Genomic DNA, 21,998 nt, shown 5'->3' on the forward strand with positions numbered 1-21,998 from the left:
CATCAAGGGTAACAACTAAAACTGATTTTTTTTTCTTGTTTCAACATCAAAGATGACTTAACAATATTATTGTTGCTATTGAATTCATTATTTGTAGGAATTTCCATAATTATTATTATTATTCACAGTACATAATTATGTGCAACAACCCTGCGCTAAATGTTATGTTGTTAAAAAATATCCACCTAATGATTGTACAAAGTTTTTTTTTCAGATATTACCCTCTAGTGGAAGTCACAAGCAATACAATTTCCCATTTAATAACAGTCCAGAATCTTGTGCTTTTCAACAACAACAAAAATGTATCTACAAGTTCTGTGTAAGTGTTAAACCTCCGTTTTGAAACATTATCAGGATCACTGCACATTATACTTCAGCTCTAACCCTTCAAGTATATCAATGTAAAATTAATAATAATTGTAGGGAAATCAAAAAGAGGATCACTAACATTCATTATTTTTCTAAATCATGTACATCTGAAAAATATAAATCGATCTTTATTACATTCATCCTTTCCCCGTTTTGACAAAGGAAAGACCAAAAATACTTTGAAATCTTTTGACATTGTGTTCTGTTTTCTATTGACAGGTGAAACAATTAGATTAAAAAGGCATATTAAAAAAATATGGTTAAGCGTTATGTTCAGGGGCCGTATGCATCAAGCGTCTCACTAGGAGTGCTGAAATAAGATCAGCCCCATATGTAATATGCCTAAAGCTGTGTTTACACAAGCAGCCAATTCTGATATTTTTTTCCCACTAATTGGTCTTGACCAATCACATCAGATCTTTTCAGATTTTTTCCAGATCTGATTGTTCAGATGAGAAATCTATGGAATCTTATTTATTGTGATTTAAAGGCAAAAATCCTACATCACCATTCCTACTCTGAGACACTTGATACATACATCCCCTGATTGAAAGTCAATATGAAAACCTGTCACCAAACACCACATATACACAATCTCTAAATGGTGTGTAAATTGAGAGCTGTGTACACTATGTTGGTGGTTGTGCAGATAAACCCAATCAGGTTGCATAGGATGGACAGGCCATGATAGTGGCCAAAGGTGCTCTTGTAGGCCTTATACTTGGGGTCCTGCTCCCTGAGTTTGGCGTAGGCTTCCCTCTGGCTTCCTATCCCTATTTGGTTCCCCAGGCCATGCTCCTGCTCCACCTCCCGCAGCTTGAACATGACCTCTGTGGCAGACGGACCAAACCACTGTGCGTTTAGACCTGCCATGATGACTGCCACAAAGTACAGAGCCATCTATAGGGGAAGAACAATTTTTATTCAGAATTTCAGCATTGCTTGCTGTTTGGGGTTTTAGGCTGGGTTTCTGTCCAGCACTTTGAGATATCAGCTGATGTAAGAAGGGCTATATAAATAAATTTGATTTGGACATAGGTGACGTCTATAATGTATATACAACCATTATCTAAATCGGAAATAATCTTTACATGTCGATTGTGCAAGCTGTAATGCTTCACCGGTACAGATTGAATCCTGCCCTAAATTACAAAATAGAATGTGATATGACCTGCAGGCTTTCGTGCCAATCCAGCAGCTCTCTGGGGTGGTAGACTGCATACACAGCAAGGCTGACAAAGTTGCTGCCCAGTAGGCAATAGAAATATACAGGGAACAGCTTGCTTTGCACCAGCCCAAAGGTGTGCAGTGTTACCTGCTTCACCAGTGCAACACCTGTGGGTGGGAAAAGGGATAATGTAAGTGAGAGAAATGGGGAGACAAATACTGTGCCTCAAATTCTTAATCTTGGCTTCTTTTGATATGCCACTGAGTGTTAGCAAAACCCTACAATCTAACAGATGTCTTCTGCTCATCCCCTATCGATCCCAATATCATCCATCACCTGCTATAAAGGAGACCCACAACTGCATTCCCCATGCAAAGGACAGCACCAGCAGGTGCAGCACTTTCACCAAATCTGTAGGCTCCCCTTCTGTGACCATGGTATTAATCTGGGGGACAAAAAGAGAAAAAGTCCCAGATAAATGTTAGCAAGCAACCCAGATAAATTATTAAGTTCCATTACAGCATTGGGGACATAAAACCAAAAAAACACATCCCCACTCAAATTCAACAAAGACCAGCATAATTTGAGGACTGGAAAGTGGTCCGTCTACACGTGCAAACCTGATGCATGCAAGTGATGGTGGCTTCGAGAGATAAGAGTTCTGACCTGTTTACTAAGACTAATACTCCAACGTTGGATAGCTAGCTATCTAGCAAACAAAAATGCTATACTGAGGATTAAATACTTAATTCAATATCATATTTTGGGAATTGGAAACCATAAGTGGAATGACATTTGTCAGATAAACTAGAAATCTCGCTAGCACAACTCATCTAACGTTAGCTAGCTAACATAGTAATTCGTAGCTAGGTGAGTTACACAATTGCGCGCCTGTAGTGTTGCAGTGCATTCCAAAGAGAGGACAGTGGCTTTTCACTTGTTTGTCTTATTTTTTCCTTTAAAAACTCAACTGAAAAATATCTACCTGGATGTGGTATGTTGACTGAAGAGAAACAGTCTTCGCAACTCCCGTTGATCGAACACCAGAACAACACTTCCTCTCTCAGACGTCAATTTCCATTAACCACGCCCTCAAGCAATATCTACAAATCACATGATTACAGAATGAATATTACGTTAAATTATAACCCACAAACCAATCATCAATGAGATAGAACGTATCCTCGCCTTGTCATTGTGACACTGTTTTTATCCACCCACTTACAATTTACTTAGCTCAGGTCAGTTGACATGGACGACAAGAGGGCCTTGGTGAGCAGAAAACACATGTGGCACTCAATGTCATACAGTACCAAAATAGTTTGTTAGAATGATTTTTAATACAATGCCGATTGTTGTTTCAGTGTGAACCACCGCCCCTTCCTGCTGAAGGTGTGTAAGTGTTATTGTGTCAGTGTGATCATCAGAAACTAACATAACTTGACAATACCTGGTGTAATACTGCATGGTCATTGTTCACTGACTTTCTTGAGTTGTCTTCTAGTAGCAGTAGGTGAATCTCAGGAGTCTCTCCGAGATGTTGTGGAAAGAATTAGGTCAGAGGTTGAAACACAAGCCAAGGTGACTAACTGCTTCCTGTCAAATGTAGTATTTTTCCCATATTCACCATTGTCTACTGTTTTCTTTGGTGGCTTGTTTTGGTTACTGTTTTATTCAGGGGATATTGTTTCAACTAATATTTGCTGTTTTGTAGACTATTGATTCCCTGTGCAAAACTTTATTCATGCACGAGGCAGAGAGAACCCAGAATCTCAATACCATGGCAGTCCTTCAATGTAAGTGAGGACACAACACAATCACGCCCGAACCACACCTGACCCTTGATTCCATGATTATTATTATTACTGTTTACTTGAGTTGAACCCTCTGTCATAAGGGCTAAATAGCACTGTCATAACAATGACTTAAAGATTACATAAACTGTCTTCCTGTCCTTGTTCCTCCAGCCGAGGTGCACCATTTGGCTGCACATGTTTCCGCTCAGCACCTTGAGGAGCGTTTTGAGGGCCTACGCTGTGAGGTATCCACTGAGCTCCACTACTTGCGCAATCTCCTGTCCCACTCTCTCTGCTCCTGTCCTACTCTCCAAGCCTCCTGCTCCAGCACTCACCCCTCAGACATCCAGAGGCAGGCTGCCATCAACCACATCTCTCAGGAACTCTACCACAGGTAGATCTGGATAAGGCAGTCTGAAGTGTGGTGGGGATACTTTGGTGAACTACACTTGCATGATGATAAGTAGAATTTAGCTCAGTGGGCTAATGCAGTAATAACATGTAATTCTCTCTCCATTTTTTTATGTGTATGTTGTCTGTTTCTTCAGTCGAAAAGTCCTGTGGGAGCAGATTGCTGAGCTAAGGGAGGAAATCCACAACATTCATGGCCTGCTTAGCAAGTTTGATTTTATGTTTTTCAGAACAAGACCCTCTTCCATGATGTTGTTCTAATGGAAGGTTTTTTAAAACCTTACTCAAGTTTTCCTTTCCTTTTTTAGAAAAACTAAGAGATGAAACTATGCGCAGATTGACAGAGAAATACTGCAAAGATATGGTATTTCAGAGCTCACATTTCTCTCCCCCAAATCACTTTGACCTGAATGATTTCACTCAAATTATACAAACTTTACAATTGAAACAATCTTCTGAACTGTACTTGGGCTATAATAATTTGGACTGCTGAAGCTTATCTAATGTAATGTGACATGTTCTGGAAAATGTGTCTATCTGTCTCCATTTTCAGTGTATGGAGAGGATGATTGACAGCTATAAGATGAAGGACGACGCTCTCAAACTGCAGAGGCCTCAGGACATGCTCAGGTCAAATGCAAGGTGAAAGCTCTGGGGTGAGGTTAGAGTAGATGGCAAGCAATCTGACAGACTGCTATTACTAAAGGAATTATGATGATGCATCCCTATAACAAGTGTTCTCCCCTAGGTCAGATGTTTCTGAGTTACAGAATAAGCTTCAGACTATAACAATATCGAAAGGCAAGGCTCCCAATAAAACAGGTAAGATATCTGGTAATTAACTTGCTGTTGATCTACAAAATATGCAGCATTTGCATTGAAATACAAAGTGTATTTTTCTGTTTGCTGAGATCAGTTTTTATTGATAGATCGTTTTTTTTGCTATGTGCATGGTCTCTTGCATCGCATACTAGGCCGAACTGAACGAATAGGACAGAGGGTTATGCCAGCCAATTCAGATTCAGATGAAGGGCAAAGTGGAATATGTGCTAAAGGAATGACACCAAAGATCAAAGTGGAAATCGATGTGTCTGCCAGGTAAATGAAAGCACACTAATATCCTGCTTTGCTGTTTCTCATCTATTACTGACAACAGTAATTCATGTTATCATCTTATTAATAAGCACACTTAATTTTATGTATATTTTATAAGGGTAACCACATTAGAAGTGAATTCTTCATTTTGTCTCTGTTGCAGAAGGAAATAAAGTTCATAGCTGGAATCCTCTACCTACCTTTTGCCCTACCTTGTCTCACACTGTCTTCTTTATGACAGCCAAATAAAATCAAATGTGGTCTACACTGACAATTATTTTCTGTTTGAGCTTTGTGCATTCAACACATTTCTTTATCAATAATTCACATAAAAGGCTGTTATTTTTTTATCAATAATTATCTACTGTACACTATTAAACACAGGAGGTTGGTGGCACCTTCATTGGGGAGGACGGGCTCATAGTAATGGCTGGAACAGAATAAATTAAATGGTAATCAAACTCATCAATACATTATTTCCATGTGTTTGATACCATTCAATTTATTCAATTCCAGACATTATTATGAGTCGTCCTCCCCTCAGCAGCCTCCTGTGGTAGACTACATAATCAATGTATATATTTTGGTATTGTATCAAATAGGTTTATAAATTCTGAGAGGCGGGTTGATAATTTGTTTGACCAATGACAACCCTAAAAAACGCCTTAATCTTCCAATCAGATGAAAGAGTTCAGAATAATTTCCGGATACAATTTCTATTTGTTAGCGTCATTACTTGGGTCATTTATCTGGTAAGAAAATGCTTAATCCAGCGTGCTTTATTATATGGCTAACATGCAAACAACAAAATTATACATCCAGCACGATTTTAAATGACATGTGTGATTCTCCTATGTTGTTTAAATTGTGCATAGCTAGCATATTACAAAGCCAGTGTTAGTTAGCTAGCTAACACAAGCTAACTTTTGTTTTCCTCGCGCTCTAACGTTACTAGCTAATACTATCTAGCTGCCTCTTCAGAAATCATCCCAAAATAAACGGTTCATGCAATTAACAACATTGTTGTACATGGATTTGTAGAATTTGCAGGATGTTTTGTGTTAAAGGTAGTATGGTTGAGCTTCTATTTTATAGCTGCAAGCTAAAAAAAAAAAAAAGTCCATGCGCGATGGCGGAGAACTAGCTACTACTACACGTTTGTGTAGTGTGAACATGGCTCCAACAAGAGAATAGCATTAATCATCGACATCTGACTTTTTTAAATTAGCGAAAATATAATTAGAATGTATGTGGAAAATACGGTCCAAAAAATGTGTTTGTTTACACGAGTCAAGTATTAGCTCGCACATGCGTACTAGCAGATGGTCTATAGCGGCAGAATATTTATGCATTTATAACATCTCGTAAATTTGCAAATATGGGCATAGGACTGGGGAAAATACATTGACGCACCTCCAACTCGTAATTACTAATGGGAAACTTGTCTGTGATCCCTGTGCTCCAATTTGCTGGACTGCCCATATGATGAACTCTGTCTCTGACATCAACTACTAAGGCCAATACCTCGATAACAGCAATTTCAGCAGTTAAATTCAACAACAAAACATGATTTATAAAAGTATTATTTTAACAGTAATATGTCTATGAGTATGAAAGCTGTACCTTTTCGTTCATGGTTGACACAGTTTGTTTGCCATTAACCAGCAATCGGCATTCTCAACGAGTTCAAAGCACATGAACCCACACATCTCGTTGTTCCTAGTTTACAAGTAGTGTTTTCCGAGATTACGAGTTGAACGCAGCATATTACTTTTTGCCCAAAATCATAAATATCAGCACCATGCAGTAGATATAATATATGCTAGCTAACACGATTGACATAATTATTTATTGAATTTGACCGCCAACAGAACATGTTTAGTAAACTCCGAAAAATGTAGCTATTGTATTTTACAGATTATACATCCAGAATGGGACGCCGAAAATCAAAGAGGAAGCCACCTCCCAAAAAGAAACTGACGGGTAACTTGGACACCCAATTCACCTGTCCCTTTTGTAACCACGAGAAGTCCTGTGATGTCAAAATGTACGTTCACTTGGTTGTGTTGGAACAGTATATGGTCTGGCTGTAAAATATGATCACTGATTACATGTTGATACATATCCTAACACCCTATTCAAATGCACATTTTCTTTTCTCTTTTCAGGGAACGCACTCGAAACACAGGAATAATATCGTGCACCGTCTGCTTGGAAGAATTCCAGACTCCCATTACTTGTATCCTTTTGATTCTTTGATTGGATCACTATATTCACTTATCTATACACCATATTGCTCACAGAATGGCTTGTGCATTTGTTTAAAAAAATAAAAATAAATGCTATGTCTTTACAACTGCACCTCCCAAATGAACTTCTCCTTGACATTTGTCTCCAGATCTTTCAGAACCAGTGGATGTTTATAGTGATTGGATAGATGCTTGCGAAGCAGCCAATCAGTAGCAGTGGTACCCCTGACTCTATTCCTGTTTGACCTCACCCCTCATTCCCTATGATGGGTCACATATCTCTGGCTGGGCCAGGGCTTTGTCAAGTAGTGAATGTGGAGAACAAACGAAGACAGATAACACATCTGTGAAATCTTCAGTGTCTACACACTAATGGATTTGATATGAAGAAAGATACACTTCCTGTCTTCCCTCTCTGTGGCAGGGTGGGATGTGGGTAGGGCAATGAAATGTCCCAATGGTCCTGATCTTTGAGAATCCCACTAAGTTTCAAACCACCTCATCATTTGTTATGTTTTACAGGCAAGCCTGTTGGTGGATATGTCTTTAGACTTTCCCAAGCTGCCATGTCCCCCTTTACTGGAGCAAGTAGATTTCATTTGTAAAAAGAAAAAAAAGAGGTGATCCTGTAGTTTTTATTTTATGTCATGATTTTTATTTCAATTCGGTTTTTTTTGTACGGGAATGACTTGATCAATAAACACATCAATGTAATTCACACCTAACTGCATCTGTCACATACCGCTGAAATGGTTAAAATATCTAGAACAAATATGAACGAAAATTCATCTGATATGGCCTGGTGGCAAGTTTTTCACTCACGACCCAAATTAAATAATTGTAATTTTGATGTGTTTTATTGTATTGCAGCTAATTTCATTATAAGTGAAAGCCAAATAAATACAATATTTTAAGAATACTGAATAATTAATTGTCTGAACAACATTGACACATGTTTTAGACCAGAGGGTAATATTGCCAATTGTATTTTGGCTAGGCACTGTTGGCTCTCATTCTAAACGAAAAACATTTTATTAATACACAACTGACTTCTTATATAGCTATTAGACATGTGACTATACAGAATAGGTTAGGTGCTTTAATAAAGACACCTCTTGTGGTACATATGACTTTTACCTTAAGTCTGTGGAATGTAGTCTGTTTTTTTCTCCAAATGTTAAAGGGATTTCAAAACACTAGATGGCACACTAATGTAGGGGGGAAAATGCAACATGGCCTTCAGATTATTACGGGCTCAGCATCAAACGATGTTCCCTTTAATTAAAGTATTAAGCCTTCAAAAGTTTGACAAATCATCACTATAAATTCCAGAGGTCAGAACCTCAGGAGGGACTCAATATTTTATGTAGCTTTATCTCCAATACCTCCTATTTAAAAAAAACATTACAATACTGCCCAGTAACCGATATCAAGACCTTTCAAATTTAACTTAAATGGATTGTAAACCCAACTTTAAAAATTACATTGTTTTCCTTACTGTAAGCAGTCTGTGGACAAGGCATAACCAATCCATACTTTGTACATGAGCATGCAAGGCATAGAGATGTGTTCTGTGGAACGTTCCAGGTGCAAGACATGATCTTGAACAAACCTCTTAGCAAGCAAACAAGCCTGCTTTTCAAAGGTTTGGTCAAGCATGCACAGTTTAATGTTTAAACCATTAGCAGCTGTGTTAGGCTACATTATCCCAAGCATAAATATGTTGCAAACTTATGTTATTCATTTGCGACTGCTGGTACAAGGTGATTAATGAATCCACAGAATGACAGTCACATCTTGCAGTGCTCAAAATCACATTACATTCAAGATCTGTGGTGGGTACCCCATATCATGTAGTAGTTAGTGATACAGGGTCTGCTGTATTGAGCTATGACTAAGTGGACGTTAATTAGACCGTTATCTCGTGTATAACAGCGTGCAGATGTTATGGATCTCTCAACGACCTGGCTTGTCTGCCTTCTAGTCATAAGCAATTCTATCCATGTACATATTCAACAAGGTGATGCAAAGTGCAAATAGCGCAGCAATATATTAAAGCTGTGTGACATGGAAACTATAGAGGGATTATAACTTGTCTCATGCAAACTGGCCTATGTGACATCCACATTAACATAGCTGGCACAATGGCTAAAATTGATTCTGCATTGTTTATCACTAATGAAGTGTGAATACTGCTTATAATACTAAAAATATTAAAATCTATTGGCTTTTCACGATGCCTTTAGGGGCTTACATTAATTCAAGTATCAGATTTGAGAACCCTACTACTGATCTTCTAATGATTTAAAGAATACTAGATAAAAAAATCCATCTGTGGTATAAAATTGCTGATTGGCAGTCCTGTGAGCTAGAGCAGGGTGTCAGCGCAGTGCAGACGTGCATACACAGGCAAAGTCATAAGGAATACATCTGATCAAAGTTTTTAGTCCATGTCCCTGTGTCCTGGAAGACTCCGTCTGATTCTGTGGGCCCCGAGGGATTGAATCCCAGAGCGGACTCCTGTTCCTCAGGGGTTAAAGGTTAACAGCAACATGTCGGTCACTTCTTTCCATTCAAGGAACTTTTTCCTATATTCTCAATGTTTAAGCTGGATGGGGGATCTACAACTGAAAATATACATTTTTATAAACTATAAAAGATCTATAAATAAAAAAATGACATAACAATAAGATTGATTAAGGAATGGGTCTCTTGACATTATTAGTATCTCTTAGTATTTATTTTCACCGTATTTGAATAGAAAAATCTCCATTGCAAAGGGAGAGAGGGGTGTGGGCCACTACATTAAAGTGATTTAAAATAACAAGGTCAAAGAGATTGAACCAGGCATGAATCCCCTCAAAGGACAAAAATGATTTGAATGGTTGATCACAACAACAAAAAAAACAGCAAGGGACGAGAATAATGGAAACAGTAAATAACAGTTTGGGTGGTCTTGCTGGTGGAGAGGGGTTCTTGAGAAGAGGGGACTGGGGTTATTCTGTTCTCTTTAGTCATAGTACATAGTACCGTCAAACTCAGCCCTCTCTCCGTTGTTGACGAATTCATCAGGGTTGGAGCAGTACTTGTTGTCGTAGACCTGCCGAGGGAGGCCGTATGTGGTCATGCCCTGCTGGGACGCCATCTTGTTGGTGCCCATCTGCAGTGAAACGGTGGAGGTGTCGCATTCCTCCAAGCCCAGACTCTTGTCATAAATGTGTCTCCTGGTGCCAGGGGCCGTCATGCCAGACTGAGAGAGGAAGAAAAGCAGGGGAGGATTAGATATAGGCTACAAAGTGTAATATTTTATATCATATTAATTGCTTTCATGATAGGCAGAGAGGGAAAACTCCCAAGATGTGCAGAATGTTAGTCAATTCTATCTCTACCAGAGAATATCTATTTGTGAAATCAAATGGCGCCCCACCTGGTTGGCACCCTTATTGGTGCCCATCTGGAGGCTGATGGTGGACTGGTCCAGAGGGTTCTCCATTCCCCCCCTCGGGTCATACAGGTGACGCCGCGTGCCATAAGATGTCATGCCCTTCTGGCTGGCAAGTTTGTTGGTACCCATCTGGACAGACAGGCAAAGGTAGCGCACTGGTTATGCCTGAACTATAATACCATTAAACCAATCCTAATGGCCAAACTAAAAACAAATGAAGGTATGTTATAACATGCTGCTACTACTACTTATATTACACCTGTAATAACAGTGATATCTTAGTGTATAAGGTGTATATGATACAAAGACTGTTCTGACCTGCAGGCCGATGACATTGCGCCCTTCCTTCAGCATGTCTGGGGCGAAACGGCGCTGGTGTGCTGTTGCATACTTCACTCCCATGTCATGCTTGGAGTGGAAACCTTTGGACTGGGCCTGGTGAAAGAGGGGAAGGTTAGAAAGACACATTATGGATCCTCACGTGAAGTAGAAGTAGGTTTCTTACAAGCCACTGACAATACTTTCTACATACAGTACTGTACAATGTACTGAGATTCCTCTATGGGTTTCCACTCACAATTCCAGCCAGGGTGATGAGCGTGCTCTGGACCTGGGTGTAGTTGGTATTCTCAAACAGGTCGTTGGCCTCAAACAAATCGTATGGCTTCATACCATAAACTGTGATGGCTCGGACAAAATTGCCAATGTTTTCCAGCTGGGCAATGAAAAGGAAAAATAATTAGCCAAGAGAAAATGGTCCACTGAGGTAAAAGCAAGAGTACAAACAAAGAGGACACCAGTTACTGAGTTATTTGTTATTTTGATATTGTCATGTTTCTTTAAATAGTCATTGTATTTGAGACTCAGGACTTCAGAATGGTCAGCTGTGTGGGGTTTTCTTCAAAGCCCTACTCACCAGTTGGATAATCTTTTTCTCTTTTATTCTTGACAAATGGACCACCACATGTGAGTGCATTGATTCTTAGTAATATTGTATGTCATGGATGATTCTTGAAAGTGCCTCAACAAACACTTAAAAGTGCTGTTTTCTTTTTGAGTCTCATACAAAGAGATCTGAAGACGCATGCTGAGATGTGCCCCATTAAACAACGTAGCTGCAGCTTGGAATGTAAATAAATAAACACTATGCCAAGCAAAAGACTATCTATCTGGATACATATTTCAGCGAGTTCAGTGGATGGAAGGTATGGAGTGGAAAAAACTACTGACTCTTGGCATGCTTATTGCTGCTCAATACTAAGCAAAGTATCTATAAGAACTATAGCCTACTGATGGGCATGATGTTATATAATAATACAAAAACATTTATTCTGTCTCAGAACAAGCTTACCTGATGCCAGTTTTGAGGGGAAGTGTTAATCTTTCTCACAGATCCTGGCTGAAGTGTGTTGATAAGTCTACACACAAGGAAAGAGAAAGCACAGAACAGTCAAAATACTGTTCTGACTTTGAGTGGCCCAGTCATCATTAACAGTGGGGAAATGAATGAGACTGAATGATATTGGAAGCCACAGAAAGTAATATGGTGATATGACACACAATATGCTCTCTGCCATTCTGCATGACATTCTGCACGGCCACAGTACTGAGGAGAGTAATCGTTCACTCACTCGCACAAGATGACCCCATCCTTTAGGTTCTCCATGAAAGGATCAGCGATCTTCTTGCCTGTTACGTCCTGGATCCACAGCCTCAGCTCCTCCTCCTTCTGGGGGTCATACTTCTGGGCCAACTGAAGAGGCAGAGGTCAAATGTTATACAGTGCATTCGGAAAGTTTTCAGACCCCTTCACTTTTTCCACATTTTGTTACATTTCAGCCTTATTCTAAAATGGATTAAGTTATTATTTTTCCGCCACACACAATACCCCATAATGACACAGCGAAAACAACGCAGTGAAGGGGTCTGATTACTTTCCCAATGCACTGTAAATGTGTTGCATTTGACTGCATCCTAACATCTGCAGACACTCAGGTCTTGTAACTGTCAGTTTTGCATGATGAATGATCTTGTGACAGGTGCTTGGCTACCTGAAAAATAAAAATGATCTTACAACAAACTAACTATAGTAAACAAGTCATATAACTATGATATTTATCAGAGCTATTATCCCCCCTTCTCCCTTTTCCTTTCTCATCTTGTAACAGAGGGATAACATTCCTCTCGACTTTCCTTTGAAAGCCTACCCGTTGTAATAAAACCTATGAAGATTAGAGTTAAAAAACAGGAAGAAATGTTAAAATGGCCATGGGACATTCCTGCATGGAGAAACACTGATTCTCCGCTTCCATGTATTTCCCTATTGGCACAAACGCATCCCCCTAATACCAGAAATTCTATGGTGGGTCTGTAGCCCCCCTCTTGCTCTGCGCTCTCTCCTTTTCTGAATGTTCTGCTCACTCACAGTCTGGGAGAGGGCTTGTGAGACCAGGAGCCAACACAAACAGGTATTTCAAAGCAGCAGGGTTTGCGTAGCTTCCAGTCCATCACACCAAACTTGGGAGAAACAGCTCTCCCTATTACTCCTCCCTGTGCTCCCTCTCTCCCTCTGGGTTTTCCGGAATCTGTCCTTTTACAGTGAGGCAATCTACTCAGGCAAACCACATCTGATAATGAGATGCCAAGACCTGCAAACAGCACTTGCATCCAGCCAAGGTATTTTGGTCAGAGTTTCATTTAACTGTGTCAGGAGGTCAGGAATGTAATCAGAACTGGTTAATTTATTTATTTGATGCCAAAATTGGCACCTATCCATTGATTCTATCAGTGTTTTTCATGTATTAACTCAGTGGAGAGAATATAAATTAAATCAGTGTAGGCCATGGCATAAGGAATAAAATGGTTGAAGTTGATACAAACAGGGGTGAAAGTAAGACAGAACGGTCCGGTATGGAGTACCGGCAAAATAAAGAGTGGGTGTACGTCATGCCGGTAAAACATGAACCTATCACAATTATTAAAACAGATTTCAAGAAAACTGTAGGCTATCACACTATTTTTCATACCGCATGTCATTCGCATGAAAAATGAGCGAATAGACTTGCAGTGTGGTTCAACAATAACACTGACATTTTGATAAGGCAGAGATGAGCGGCCGAGACCGAGATGCGCGCGGACAGCAGTGTACGCATCAATTCAGGTTACAATACTTGTGTAGGCCCAATGAAGGACAATCACCGAATGTCATTCAGAACACTTTGGTGTTGTGTAAGTGATGTCTCTTTGCATTTATCAAAAGGCACTGCTGCATGGATGTTGGAATTATTTTAGCGTGGATTGGCCTAATAGTTGGAATAGTAACTGAGGTCTGGACACTGACTGTAGGTCTCACATGTCGCCTATTATAATTTTAACTCCTGCAGAATATAGTGTTCCTCGCAGTAAAATTATTATCCAAATGTTAATTTTGTCTCGGGATCAGGAGTGGAGAAATACGATTGATTTATTTCAGCATTTTGAGCGAATGAGATTGAGCGCTTTTAGGGACCTGTTGTGTAGCCTTAAAGTGCAATTTCATCAGCTACATAAAAGCTGACAGTATTTAATTTTCAGCCACATTAAATATGCATCCAAAACGAAATGAAATACTATCAGAAACATGTTGGATCGTTTTCACAGCTTTTCATTTCCTTTAAACCGGTCAAACAGATGTCATTTGGAAATCTCCCTGGTCCCTAAACGTCCTCGGTCCGCGAGAGAAGCAGAAATGAAAGATAAACTTGAACTATGTCACCTATACTGAACAAAGATTTGAACGCAACATGCAACAATATCAAAGATTTTACTGGGTTACAGTTCATAGAAAGAAATCAGTCAATTTAAATAAATTAATTAACATGACTAGGTAGGGGCGCCGGAGTGCGGGCCTGGGATGGCATAGGTCCACCAACTCGGGAGCCAGGTCCACCCACTGGTGAGTCAAGCCCAGCCAATCTGAATGAGTTTTTCCCCACAAAAGGGCTTTATTACAGACATAATAGATACTCCTCAGCACCCCCACTCCCCCTCCTCAGACGATCATGCAGGTGAAGAAGGCGGATGTGGAGGTCCTGGCTAGCATGGTTACAAGTGGTCTGCGGTTGTGAGGCCAGTTGGACTTACTGCCAAATTCTCTAAAACAACGTTGTAGGCCAGTGTAATGATCATGTGGTTTAATCAGCTTCTTGATCTGCCACACCTGGCAAAGGGGAAATGCTCACTAACAGGGATGTAAACTAAATAAGCTTTTATTGCATATGGAACATTTCAGGGATCTTTTATTTCAGCTCATGGAAAATGGGACAAACACTTTACATGTTGCATTTATATTTTTGTTCTGTATAGATTGTAGATGATGCATTGATCATTCTATCGATTTATGCCATCATTAGCAAGGCTTTATCTAGTATTCTAGATGATCATCAAGTCATAACAGAAGAGGAGCTGTAAGGATCTAATTATAGACAAGTTGACTAACAAATGTTACGTAATAAAAAGCAGAAAAATATCTAAATATAGCTTTAAAACTATTCCCGCACCTTCTGTTGTTCAGAAGTACCTGAGTAACTTGCACAGGTAGCCTACATTAGCCTTTGAAGTAATTGATTGACAATCAGATGAAAAGACATGACAGGTCATGTTTATGCCACATTAAAAGGTAGTCTAATACATTTTAAAAGTTAAAGGACACATCTTTACTATTAGGCCTGTAGAGATCCTATTAAATTAATAGGGATTCTAAATGTAATTCTATGATTAGGCCCATATAGATTTTCTTTTGGTGTGTACACACATTGGAGGTCCCTGTCCCGGGAATACATTACATTTCCTTTCACCCCTGGATACAAACATGTTGAAGGTTGACATTCCAGTGAATCCACAAGGCCCTGTTCTGTCTGCCTCTCCTCTGCCTCAACAGTGTTTTGTCATTCCCCACTGGAGTGTAAATTGTTTACAGAGAGACACTTGCTCAGGTTGTAAGACAGAGCTCAGGGACACCTTAAAAGGAGATTTAGGTTGCTGACGTACCTGTCTGTCAGACTCTGGAGCATATCCGCTGTCATCGGATGTCATGCCACTGGCATATGTATATATATATATACAGTGGGGAGAACAAGTATTTGATAACCTGCAAAATCGGCAGTGTTTCCTACTTATAAAGCATGTCTGTCATTTTTTATCATAGGTACACTTCAACTGTGAGAGATGGAATCTAAAACAAAAATCTAGAAAATCACATTGTATGATTTTTAAGTAATTAACTTGCATTTTATTGCTTGACAAAAGTATTTGATCACCTACCAACCAGTAAGAATTCCGGCTCTCACAAACTTACAAGTTTTTCTTTAAGAAGCCTCCCTGTTCTCCACTCATTCCCTGTATTAACTGCACCTGTTTGAACTCGTTACCTGTATAAAAGACACCTGTCCACACACTCAATCAAACAGACTCCAACCCCTCCACAATGGCCAAGACCAGAGAGGGTGTAAGGACATCAGGGATAAAATTGTAGACCTACACAAGGCTGGGATGGGCTACAGGACAATAGGCAAGCAGCTTGGTGAGAAGGCAACAACTGTTGGCGCTATTATTAGAAAATGGAAGAAGTTCAAGATGACTGTCAATCACCCTCGGTCTGGTTCTCCATGGAAGATCTCACCTCGTGGGGCATCAATGATCATGAGGAAGGTGAGGGATCAGCCCAGAACTACACGGCAGGACCTGGTCAATGACCTGAAGAGAGCTGGGACCACAGTCTCAAAGAAAACCATTAGTAACACACTACGCCATCATGGATTAAAATCCTGCAGCGCACGCAAGGTCCCCCTGCTCAAGCCAGCGCATGTCCATGCCCGTCTGAAGTTTCCCAATGACCATCTGGATGATCTAAAGGAGGAATAGGAGAAGGTCATGTGGTCTGATGAGAAAAAAATAGAGCTTTTTGGTCTAAACTCCACTCGCCGTATTTGGAGGAAGAAGAAGGATGAGTACAACCCCAAGAACATCATCCCAACCGTGAAGCATGGAGGTGGAAACATCATTCTTTGGGGATGCTTTTCTGCAAAGGGGATAGGACGACTGCACCATATTGAGGGGAGGATGGATGGGGCCATGTATCGCAAGATCTTGGCCAACAACCTCCTTCCCTCAGTAAGAGCATTGAAGATGGGTCGTGGCTGGGTCTTCCAGCATGACAACGACCCGAAACACACAGCCAGGGCAACTAAGGAGTGGCTCCATAAGAAGCATCTCAAGGTCCTGGAGTGGCATAGCCAGTCTCCAGACCTGAACCCAATAGAAAATCTTTGGAGGGAGCTGAAAGTCCGTATGGCCCAGCGACAGCCCCGAAACCTGAAGGATCTGGAGAAGGTCTGTATGGAAGAGTGGGCCAAAATCCCTGCTGCAGTGTGTGCAAACCTGGTCAAGAACTACACAAAACGTATGATCTCTGTAATTGCAATTGTGTACCAAATATTAAGTTCTGCTTTTCTGATGTATCAAATACTTATGTCATGCAAGAAAATGCAAAATAATTACTTAAAAATCATACAATGTGATTTTCTGGATTTTTTTTTTTAGATTCTGTCTCTGACAGTTGAAGTGTACCTATGATAAAACAATTACAGACCTCTACAAGCTATGTAAGTAGGAAAACCTGCAAAATCGGCAGTGTATCAAATACTTGTTCTCCCCACTGTATGTATGTATGTATATATATATATATATATATATAATGTGTATACATATATATTATGCATGTACATATATACATACTGTGGGGCAAAAAAGTATTTAGTCAGCCACCAATTGTGCAAGTTCTCCCACTTAAAAAGATGAGGCCTGTAATTTTCATCATAGGTACACTTCAATTATGACAGACAAAATGAGGGAAAAAAATCCAGAAAATCACATTGTAGAATTTTTAATGAATTTATTTGCAAATTATGGTGGAAAATAAGTATTTGGTCAATAATAAAAGTTTATTTTAATACTTTGTTATATACCCTTTGTTGGCATTGACAGAGGTTGAACGTTTTCTGTAAGTCTTCACTAGGTTTTCACACACTGTTGCTGGTATTTTGGCCCATTCCTCCATGCAGATCTCCTCTAGAGCAGTGATGTTTTGGGGCTGTTGCTGGGCAACACGGACTTTCAACTCCCTCCAAAGATTTTCTATTGGGTTGAGATCTGGAGACTGGCTAGGCCACTCCAGGACCTTGAAATGCTTATTTTTTGGGATCATTGTCATGCTGAAAGACCCAGCCACGTTTCATCTTCAATGCCCTTGCTGATGGTAGGCTTTGTTAATTTGGTCCCAGCTCTCTGCAGGTCATTCACTAGGTCCCCCCGTGTGGTTCTGGGATTTTTGCTCACCGTTCTTGTGATCATTTTGACCCCACGGGGTGAGATCTTGCGTGGAGCCCCAGATCGAGGGAGATTATCAGTGGTCTTGTATGTCTTCCATTTCCTAATAATTGCTCCCACAGTTGATTTATTTCTTCAAACCAAGCTGCTTACCTATTGCAGATTCAGTCTTCCCAGTCAGGTGCAGGTCTACAATTTTGTCTCTGGTGTCCTTTGACAGCTCTTTGGTCTTGGCCATAGTGGAGTTTGGAGTGTGACTGTTTGAGGTTGTGGACAGGTGTCTTTTATACTGATAACAAGTTCAAACAGGTGCCATTAATACAGGTAACAAGTGGAGGACAGAGGAGCCTCTTAAAGAAGAAGTTACAGGTTTGTGAGAGCCAGAAATCTTGCTTGTTTGTAGGTGACCAAATACTTATTTTCCACCATAATTTGCAAATAAATTCATTAAAAATCCTACAATGGGATTTTCTGGATTTTTTTTCTCTCATTTTGTCTGTCATAGTTGAAGTGTACCTATGATGAAAATTACAGGCCTCTCTCATATTTTTAAGTGGGAGAACTTGCACAATTGGTGGCTGAGTAAATACTTTTTTGCCCATCTGTACATATACAGTGCCTTGCGAAAGTATTCGGCCCCCTTGAACTTTGCGACCTTTTGCCACATTTCAGGCTTCAAACATAAAGATATAAAACTGTATTTTTTGTGAAGAATCAACAACAAGTGGGACACAATCATGAAGTGGAACGACATTTATTGGATATTTCAAACTTTTGTAACAAATCAAAAACGGAAAAATTGGGCGTGCAAAATTATTCAGCCCCCTTAAGTTAATACTTTGTAGCGCCACCTTTTGCTGCGATTACAGCTGTAAGTCGCTTGGGGTATGTCTCTATCAGTTTTGCACATCGAGAGACTGACATTGTTTCCCATTCCTCCTTGCAAAACAGCTCGAGCTCAGTGAGGTTGGATGGAGAGCATTTGTGAACAGCAGTTTTCAGTTCTTTCCACAGATTCTCGATTGGATTCAGGTCTGGACTTTGACTTGGCCATTCTAACACCTGGATAGGTTTATTTTTGAACCATTCCATTGTAGATTTTGCTTTATGTTTTGGATCATTGTCTTGTTGGAAGACAAATCTCCGTCCCAGTCTCAGGTCTTTTGCAGACTCCATCAGGTTTTCTTCCAGAATGGTCCTGTATTTGGCTCCATCCATCTTCCCATCAATTTTAACCATCTTCCCTGTCCTGCTGAAGAAAAGCAGGCCCAAACCATGATGCTGCCACCACCATGTTTGACAGTGGGGATGGTGTGTTCAGCTGTGTTGCTTTTACGCCAAACATAACGTTTTGCATTGTTGCCAAAAAGTTCAATTTTGGTTTCATCTGACCAGAGCATCTTCTTCCACATGTTTGGTGTGTCTCCCAAACTTTAAACAACACTTTTTATGGATATCTTTAAGAAATGGCTTTCTTCTTGCCACTCTTCCATAAAGGCCAGATTTGTGCAATATACGACTGATTGTTGTCCTATGGACAGAGTCTCCCACCTCAGCTGTAGATCTCTGCAGTTCATCCAGAGTGATCATGGGCCTCTTGGCTGCATCTCTGATCAGTCTTCTCCTTGTATGAGCTGAAAGTTTAGAGGGACGGCCAGGTCTTGGTAGATTTGCAGTGGTCTGATACTCCTTCCATTTCAATATTATCGCTTGCACAGTGCTCCTTGGGATGTTTAAAGCTTGGGAAATCTTTTTGTATCCAAATCCGGCTTTAAACTTCTTCACAACAGTATCTCGGACCTGCCTGGTGTGTTCCTTGATCTTCATTATGCTCTCTGCGCTTTTAACGGACCTCTGAGACTATCACAGTGCAGGTGCATTTATACAGAGACTTGATTACACACAGGTGGATTGTATTTATCATCATTAGTCATTTAGGTCAACATTGGATCATTCAGAGATCCTCACTGAACTTCTGGAGAGAGTTTGCTGCACTGAAAGTAAAGGGGCTGAATAATTTTGCACGCCCAATTTTTCAGTTTTTGCTTTGTTAAAAAAGTTTTAAATATCCAATAAATGTCGTTCCACTTCATGATTGTGTCCCACTTGTTGTTGATTCTTCACAAAAAAATACAGTTTTATATCTTTATGTTTGAAGCCTGAAATGGGGCAAAAGGTCGCAAAGTTCAAGGGGGCCGAATACTTTCGCAAGGCACGGTGGCCAACTATAAGGAAATGTTCGTTTGAAGAGTGCCCCTGTGAAAGTATGGATAGGAAACCACTATGTATGCAGGAACCACAGCTCTTCCAACACGATAAGGTTGATGATAGGGATAGCAAATTCAGTTGTCATTGACAGACATGGAGTTGGGAGTTCTGGAATATCATGGGATAGTTATTTGATCCCATTGGCAGAGTCATGCTATGTCCAAGTTGAACATGGGTTGTCAGCAGTTATGTTACACACACACATTTTGTGCATCACTGTCATTGCACTGTCACTGAAAATACAATCTCTCCCAGAACATCAGTGGATGTTGACAGCACAGTCGCCTACATGGTAGGCCTACAGTAACTGGTCCATTGACTCTTGATGGGTGTTGATGACTCATTTAGTTCTCGCCTAGACTTTAAAGCTGCAATCTGCAGTTGAAACAATAACAAACCGCGACTCATTTGGTAAAATAGCTTAGGGATGGGTCTGTAGAAATGTAACCACTGATGGGTTCTGATGATGGGGTAAGCTCATGAAGGATTTATGAAGTCATATTCTTCAATAATCAATGGATATCATGAATTTAAAAGTCCAAAATGAATGTAGCGATCACAGATTGCCTCTTTAAAAAATATGTACATACTGGTAGCCTTCTAGAGACACCTTGAAATCAGGCCTTGTGGGCTCATCTGGGAGTAATTCTGTCATTGTGCTCTGTGGCAGACAGGTGAGATGATATCACTTGTAATCTAAACGACCCAGTTCAAAGTTATGAATCAGATACAATTGGTTTGGATACCCTCACATATTAAACGATAAAGTAAACTGTCAGAATGGTAGGCTGCCATTTATCAGTATAGGCCTAATGAGTAATCCATGATCACCATTGACAGTCCAATTTGACGGTCCAAAAAGCCTATTCGACAAAACCTCCTAACAGAAATTAAAAATATATTATTGGCCCTCGATATACCATTGGTTCCCCTACAACTAATACATCTGAGAAGATGCGCGTACCAACAACAAGATATGCGAGCGTCAAGTGCGCACCTTCCTGATTGCGAGCATTCTCTTGGCCCACTGATGCAAATTACGCAAAGACCCCATTATTTTCATTTCAATTAAAAGGAAAGCTACATGAAATGCGAGATACATACCTTACTTTTGACCTCAGCAGAAAGTCCGAAGGATGGTCCACCTTTGAAATTCTTTGACATAGTTATCTTTGATTATTCACAGAGGATATTTAAAAATGGTGAAATACACCCCTCTATCCTGGCACGAGAAAACCCACAGCAAAGTCCTCTTTCTCCCTGGACTCCAATTGATATGACAGACCCGCGGATGTTGCAGGAGTATTCAGATTCTGTAACGTTCTTGCTCGCTCTGGTGAGGCGGTGGACCACTCTGCAACACTTTTCTCAATCTTTTTTAAACTCTTCCCATCTGTGGATTTCTGGAGTGCGGCGCGATTGGCTAGGGCCACCATCCAATCCCGACGTTGCCTCTTCCTCTGGGTGATGTCACCAGTATGGCATTAGACTCGCTCAGTGTCACTTTTTCCACCTTAAGGGGAATTGGATGTTGGATGGATGATCCTTTTCAATTGCCTAATTTTACTGCATCCAATTTCACTTTCATTACCAAATGAAATAAATATCAAGCACATCACAAATTCATAGACCTATAGCTATTATTAAATAGTTGAGGGTCTACCTCACAATCACAGGTCAAGGCAGACCTTTAGAGTTTTGAATTACACATTTAACTTTATATTTATACAAAGTATTATAAAGTAATATTTATACATGCGGCAAGGTGTTTCATTACTGTATGTGTAGATCCTATATGACAAAATTATTTGTCAGGCCTGAAAGTATTGACC

The 21,998-nt window shown here is 40.1% G+C and overlaps 3 protein-coding genes across 4 annotated transcripts; 1 reads left to right on the forward strand and 2 right to left on the reverse strand.

Moving 5' to 3' along the window:
- Positions 1 to 69: 69 nt before the first annotated feature.
- Positions 70 to 2,751, reverse strand: LOC139364879 (transmembrane protein 205-like). The gene is made up of 4 exons (XM_071102062.1): positions 2,523 to 2,751; positions 1,874 to 1,982; positions 1,541 to 1,704; positions 70 to 1,269 (listed from the first exon to the last, which is right to left on the reverse strand). The coding sequence occupies exons 2-4, from the start codon at positions 1,971 to 1,973 to the stop codon at positions 967 to 969; spliced, it is 567 nt and encodes a 188-aa protein (XP_070958163.1). The 5' UTR covers positions 1,974 to 1,982; positions 2,523 to 2,751; the 3' UTR covers positions 70 to 966.
- Positions 2,752 to 2,777: 26 nt separating this feature from the next.
- Positions 2,778 to 5,113, forward strand: LOC139364880 (uncharacterized). Of its 2 annotated transcripts, none has more exons than XM_071102063.1 (11): positions 2,778 to 2,809; positions 2,902 to 2,929; positions 3,042 to 3,118; positions 3,252 to 3,333; positions 3,505 to 3,727; positions 3,882 to 3,949; positions 4,053 to 4,108; positions 4,298 to 4,386; positions 4,493 to 4,566; positions 4,719 to 4,842; positions 5,003 to 5,113. In XM_071102063.1, the coding sequence occupies exons 1-11, from the start codon at positions 2,789 to 2,791 to the stop codon at positions 5,010 to 5,012; spliced, it is 852 nt and encodes a 283-aa protein (XP_070958164.1). In that variant the 5' UTR covers positions 2,778 to 2,788; the 3' UTR covers positions 5,013 to 5,113. The 2 variants fall into 2 exon arrangements, with proteins under 2 accessions (XP_070958164.1, XP_070958165.1); XM_071102064.1 differs by having other exon boundaries at positions 3,045 to 3,118.
- A 2,124-nt stretch (positions 5,114 to 7,237) lies between these two features.
- On the reverse strand, positions 7,238 to 21,581 carry LOC139364881 (calponin-1-like). Its single transcript, XM_071102065.1, has 7 exons — positions 21,271 to 21,581; positions 12,165 to 12,286; positions 11,885 to 11,951; positions 11,111 to 11,248; positions 10,852 to 10,968; positions 10,516 to 10,662; positions 7,238 to 10,338 (listed from the first exon to the last, which is right to left on the reverse strand). Exons 1-7 carry the CDS (start codon positions 21,328 to 21,330, stop codon positions 10,099 to 10,101), a joined length of 891 nt encoding a protein of 296 aa, XP_070958166.1. The 5' UTR covers positions 21,331 to 21,581; the 3' UTR covers positions 7,238 to 10,098.
- Between the last annotated feature and the right edge of the window lie 417 nt (positions 21,582 to 21,998).

The sequence above is a fragment of the Oncorhynchus clarkii genome, chromosome 13 (assembly GCF_045791955.1).
Source record: "Oncorhynchus clarkii lewisi isolate Uvic-CL-2024 chromosome 13, UVic_Ocla_1.0, whole genome shotgun sequence".
Taxonomy (NCBI): domain Eukaryota; kingdom Metazoa; phylum Chordata; class Actinopteri; order Salmoniformes; family Salmonidae; genus Oncorhynchus; species Oncorhynchus clarkii.

Bases quoted from the DNA above. Each gene is read 5' to 3' on its own strand.
- LOC139364881 (XM_071102065.1), bottom strand. From the start codon at position 21,330: ATGTCAAAGAATTTCAAAGGTGGACCATCCTTCGGACTTTCTGCTGAG. The intron at 10,969-11,110 runs GTGAGTGGAAAC...CTCTTTCACCAG, and splicing joins TCATCACCCTGGCTGGAATT to GCCCAGTCCAAAGGTTTCCA. The intron at 10,663-10,851 runs GTCAGAACAGTC...CTGTCTGTCCAG, and splicing joins GCAATGTCATCGGCCTGCAG to ATGGGTACCAACAAACTTGC.
- LOC139364879 (XM_071102062.1), bottom strand. From the start codon at position 1,973: ATGGTCACAGAAGGGGAGCCTACAGATTTGGTGAAAGTGCTGCACCTG. The intron at 1,705-1,873 runs GTGATGGATGAT...TCCCACCCACAG, and splicing joins GTGGGTCTCCTTTATAGCAG to GTGTTGCACTGGTGAAGCAG. The intron at 1,270-1,540 runs GTCATATCACAT...CTTCCCCTATAG, and splicing joins ATTGGCACGAAAGCCTGCAG to ATGGCTCTGTACTTTGTGGC.
- LOC139364880 (XM_071102063.1), top strand. From the start codon at position 2,789: ATGGACGACAAGAGGGCCTTG. The intron at 4,109-4,297 runs GTATTTCAGAGC...CTCCATTTTCAG, and splicing joins AGAAATACTGCAAAGATATG to TGTATGGAGAGGATGATTGA. The intron at 4,567-4,718 runs GTAAGATATCTG...ATCGCATACTAG, and splicing joins CAAGGCTCCCAATAAAACAG to GCCGAACTGAACGAATAGGA.